The sequence below is a fragment of the Lycium ferocissimum genome, chromosome 9, assembly GCF_029784015.1.
Source record: "Lycium ferocissimum isolate CSIRO_LF1 chromosome 9, AGI_CSIRO_Lferr_CH_V1, whole genome shotgun sequence".
Classification (NCBI taxonomy): Eukaryota; Viridiplantae; Streptophyta; class Magnoliopsida; order Solanales; family Solanaceae; genus Lycium; species Lycium ferocissimum.
In genome coordinates, this window is record NC_081350.1 from 33,999,937 (window position 1) to 34,004,149 (window position 4,213).

At 33.1% G+C, this 4,213-nt stretch overlaps 1 protein-coding gene across 1 annotated transcript; it reads right to left on the minus strand.

Annotated features, from left to right (window-relative positions):
• Positions 1 to 475: 475 nt before the first annotated feature.
• LOC132030382 (uncharacterized) lies at positions 476 to 1,746 on the minus strand. Its single transcript, XM_059420004.1, has one exon. It carries the CDS (start codon positions 1,528 to 1,530, stop codon positions 658 to 660), a length of 873 nt encoding a protein of 290 aa, XP_059275987.1. The 5' UTR covers positions 1,531 to 1,746; the 3' UTR covers positions 476 to 657.
• Positions 1,747 to 4,213: the final 2,467 nt, after the last annotated feature.

The window sequence follows — 4,213 nt, forward strand, 5'->3', positions numbered from 1 at the left end:
CAATGCCAATAAATTGACAATTATGGTTGCGTTCAACTACCCATTCAAGAGCATATGACTACATAATGCTTTTTTCTTTTTCTTTTTGTTCTGTTTTTAATTCTTTTATAATCCGGATTAAGATGATCAAAGTTCTAATTATAGGCACCAAACATTAAACTCAGACATAGTTAGATGTCCTGGAGGAACCGTAATTGAAGTGTCAACATGTAAACAACCTAGTAAACATGGGTTGCTAATTCTAATGACTTTTAATTTCTATAATTTTTAATCATCATTATATTATGAATTTTTTTCATAATATGAAGTATAGTCGTACATGATCAGACTAGGATAGTTTGACTGAAAAAAAAAAAAAAATCAAACTAAAAAGCGTATAGAATAGCTGAACATGTTGAATTCATCAATCATAGTTTGAATGAAGAAGCTATTAAAAAACATGCATAGTCTGAAAAATATGTTGACATGCACAACAAAGACCAAAGGAAGTGTTTATACCCAATATTGCATAATTACAACACCCAAAAAATTTAAATAAAAAAGATTATACCACTAGGAAATTAGAAAAAAAAATCAAAGAAAAATTGGATATTTAAAAAGCCAAGAACATCTTACTTCTTTGAAATTTTTCCTTCTTTTTTTTTTTTTTTTTTTTTTTTACAATTTGTAGATAATAAGAAAACATGGTAATACCGCACGTGAATCGAATACTAGCAACTCGCCATTATCCCCACTCACTGAGTCATACCCAACTCGTCCTTCAATCAACGAATCAAACCCGACCCGTTTACAAACCCGACCCGCAATGACCCGACAAACCAACATAGCCCTTCTTCCCCTACCACCACCAGCATTCTCGTGGGCCACACCACTACCGGAATACGTGCAAACCGCCGCCCCTTTGCCGGAGGAAAACATCCACGCGCCGCCACCAGTTTCATACGCGCCGCCGTTAGTGGGTCCCAAGCAGTAAAACCTCATCACTTCATTCCCATCCGCAACACAACGCGCGTGGTCCTCACCACCACCCTTCTCCGCCGCCACGTCACCACCCCTAGACTTCACACCCTCTCTGTACTCCTCAAACCGGGTCACGGTTCGGGGCAAGTTCTGTACTTTAAACACCATTTCAATCTGACCCGTAAAAACCTTTGACCAACTTGTCTGAAATATTATCTCCACAACATTACGTGATGCATGACCTTCAGGTAACTCAGTTAACGTTGGAAAAAACGAACCTGTCGTGCCACGTGGAAGTCTTGTAGAAGTACTAGGTCGAGACTTCTCTCTATTATTCAAACCGGGTTCGGGTCCTCTTGAACCGGGACGCTTTGTTGATGGTTGCTCCGGTTTTTTCTTTCTTGGTTTTCCATTTTTGTTGTTTTCAACTACATCTTTGAGGTTTTTAACACCATTTTTGCAACTAGCTGAGTTGGATAAGATGTTATATTGATGGTGGTGGTGATTGTTAACAACGTCGTCTAATGCTCTTGACTTGCATTGCCATGATTTAACCCAACCAGTCGCCATTGACTATGACAAAGACAAAGAAATTTGAAAAACCTTCAACCTTAGAACTATATTATATATGTATGTAATAGTAATACATAGTACATTTTTACGTACTCATGTATACTAAATTTTTTTTTTTCTTTTTTTTTTTTTTCTCTCTGTTTGAGTGAGATTTTGGAGAGGAATTTGAGCTGGAAAGAAAATGGAAATGGAAGGGAGATGGCGCGATATAAAAATGACAGACGAGAGTTAATGAGAAGGTCAAGGGAAGAGGTGAAATGACAGGAATACCCTTCTGAAGTTGTGGGAATTACTCACGCGTGTCCGTATTTCATAATGGCAGGAGAAGAGAAAGAACAAATTTCATAAATGGTAAAAACAAGAATTCATGAATGGGTTCTGAGAGTGAGAAAGATTTGATACGAAGTATGAACCTTTTCGAGGGTCCTACGTACTACATTTGTTTGTGTATGAATCAAATAATTCTGTTATTATCATATGGTCAATTTGTTTCTTGGTCGGGTTCTTTTTATTTTTTATATATTTTTGTTTGAACAAATTAAACAAATTTGTACTTTCTATTCTTTTTTTCTTCTTGAAATTACATTTTAATTGTTTTACTTGTTTTCTTTCACAATTTGAATAATAACATTTCATATAGCCGAGGAGTAGTTCATTTTACTCGTGGAAAAAAAGACTTTGTATTGTTTTGTTTTCAGGAAAAAATCTTGCTTCATTTTGCGAAAAAATGTCAGTACTTACAACATCAAAAACTCTTGAAATGTGCTTTTTTTTCTTTCTATTTCAATGTTGTCAATGTAAAGAACATTATTCCATTTTTATGCTTTGGTTTTACTTCACACTAATTCAAAATCATCTTAACTAAAAGGTGCATTCATTTTTTTTTGTGATCAAGACTCACTACTGAATTTGAACAGTATAGTTGACCAAATGAAACAGAAAAATAATTTGATCGAAAGAATGATTTATTAATTTAATCTCTCCATTATTTTTTAAACGTTTCTAATCCACAATATTTGAAAATCTGATGATAAGCTTGTAATCTCACTTTCTTCAAATTAAAGACAAAGGAATAATAGTAATGACGATTGATGTCGTCAAAACTACAGAGATTTAATATTCAAAAGAAATGATTTGTTGAAACCGCCAATTTAAAGATTTTGAGCCACGAAAATCACTCATCATCATGATACAATGTATGCTAATTTATAATAATTAACATGTAATCATGCGATATCTTTCAAATCCATTTGATTTAGATGTTCTCAAACTGCTGGAAATGCAATCATATTTGGGGTCCTTTCTTTCCAAACCAAATTTTTAATTTAATCTAATACCAATTAATTCAATATCTATTTTGTTTATTTTCTTCAATTGTTTCTTCTAATATATAGGTCTAGTTGCAATGTCCAACGACTAAAAATATACAAATACCATATTAATGTCGTAAATATCTTCCTACCACCTGGAAAAATAAATACAATATCGTAAATGTCCATAAAATGTTTAAGGATGTGTTTTTATTAAGAATATTTTCAGCTAGCCAGAAAGGGAAACTTTAGCCAAGCACGTGCCATAGTCTTTTAATTTGAAAATATAGTAATGTTATTTTACGGGTGGTTTTGCCTTAAGTAGGCAGACAGTTATTTAAATTAAGTGATATTTTGTTGGCATATAATCTTTGCACTCAGTTAACCAACTTTATATGCTTTAATTACCTTTCATCTTTATTCTCCCTTGGAAACAAAGCAAGACAATAGCAATTCGTTGTTTATCATGTGGTATTTGGTAAGACTGAAGTTTCAACTACATTCCCTCACTAAAATGGAAATATGACTCATTTTCGTCCTCAAGCCATTTTAGAAAAGTTTGATTCATTTTGGAAGATGAGTTCATCAAGAAAAGTTTGTTCTTTTATAGGGGGACTATGATTCTATGGGGTGTTTTATTTCCACTTGCTCGTTATCCACTTTAACAGGGGTTTCCTTAGCGGTACTGTCTGAATTTTAAAAGATATAACCTATTTATATAGTGTAATTTTTCTGTGAAAATATATCAGTTGACCGATGCAATACTTACACCGAATATTTTCACCATATTACATTAACTTATCATTTTAATGAAGTGAAAACTTGCAATAATTAACCGTGCTATAGTGAAAGAAATGTTGTTCAAACACAAATAATGCATCTATTAGTCTAGCATAAATATCGGGTGCAAATAAATTTTCATAATTAAATTTTCTTAGACAAGAATAGCTCCACTCCCGGGGGTTTATGTAATAACTCTGCAAGGAAGAGGGCATACTTGACTTTACATTATCTCTAGAGGGGTATTTGACCACAACTTTTTGAATTACATACACAAATTACAACAGAGGCTTTTGTTTAAAAATAAAGAAAAGGATACCAGGTTGGAATCTTTTTATGGAAGTTTGAAGTGAAACAGGTGAGAGAAGGAATGGAATAGAAGAATTGAAAGAGAATGGAAGCTGGCAAAGAAAGACTACAAAAAGCTCTGAATTTTAAACTATTCTGTATGTATATATTTTATGTTTAGTATATATTATAGTTAAAACTAGTGTAATTTCTTTTGTTCTCTTCCTCTCTTCTTACTATTCCATTTAAAAGTCTTTTTAGTGGGAGAATTATTTGTTGTTTCAACACACCCATAGACAGTC

Coding starts and splice junctions, on each gene's coding strand:
- LOC132030382 (XM_059420004.1), bottom strand. CDS start 1,530: ATGGCGACTGGTTGGGTTAAATCATGGCAATGCAAGTCAAGAGCATTA.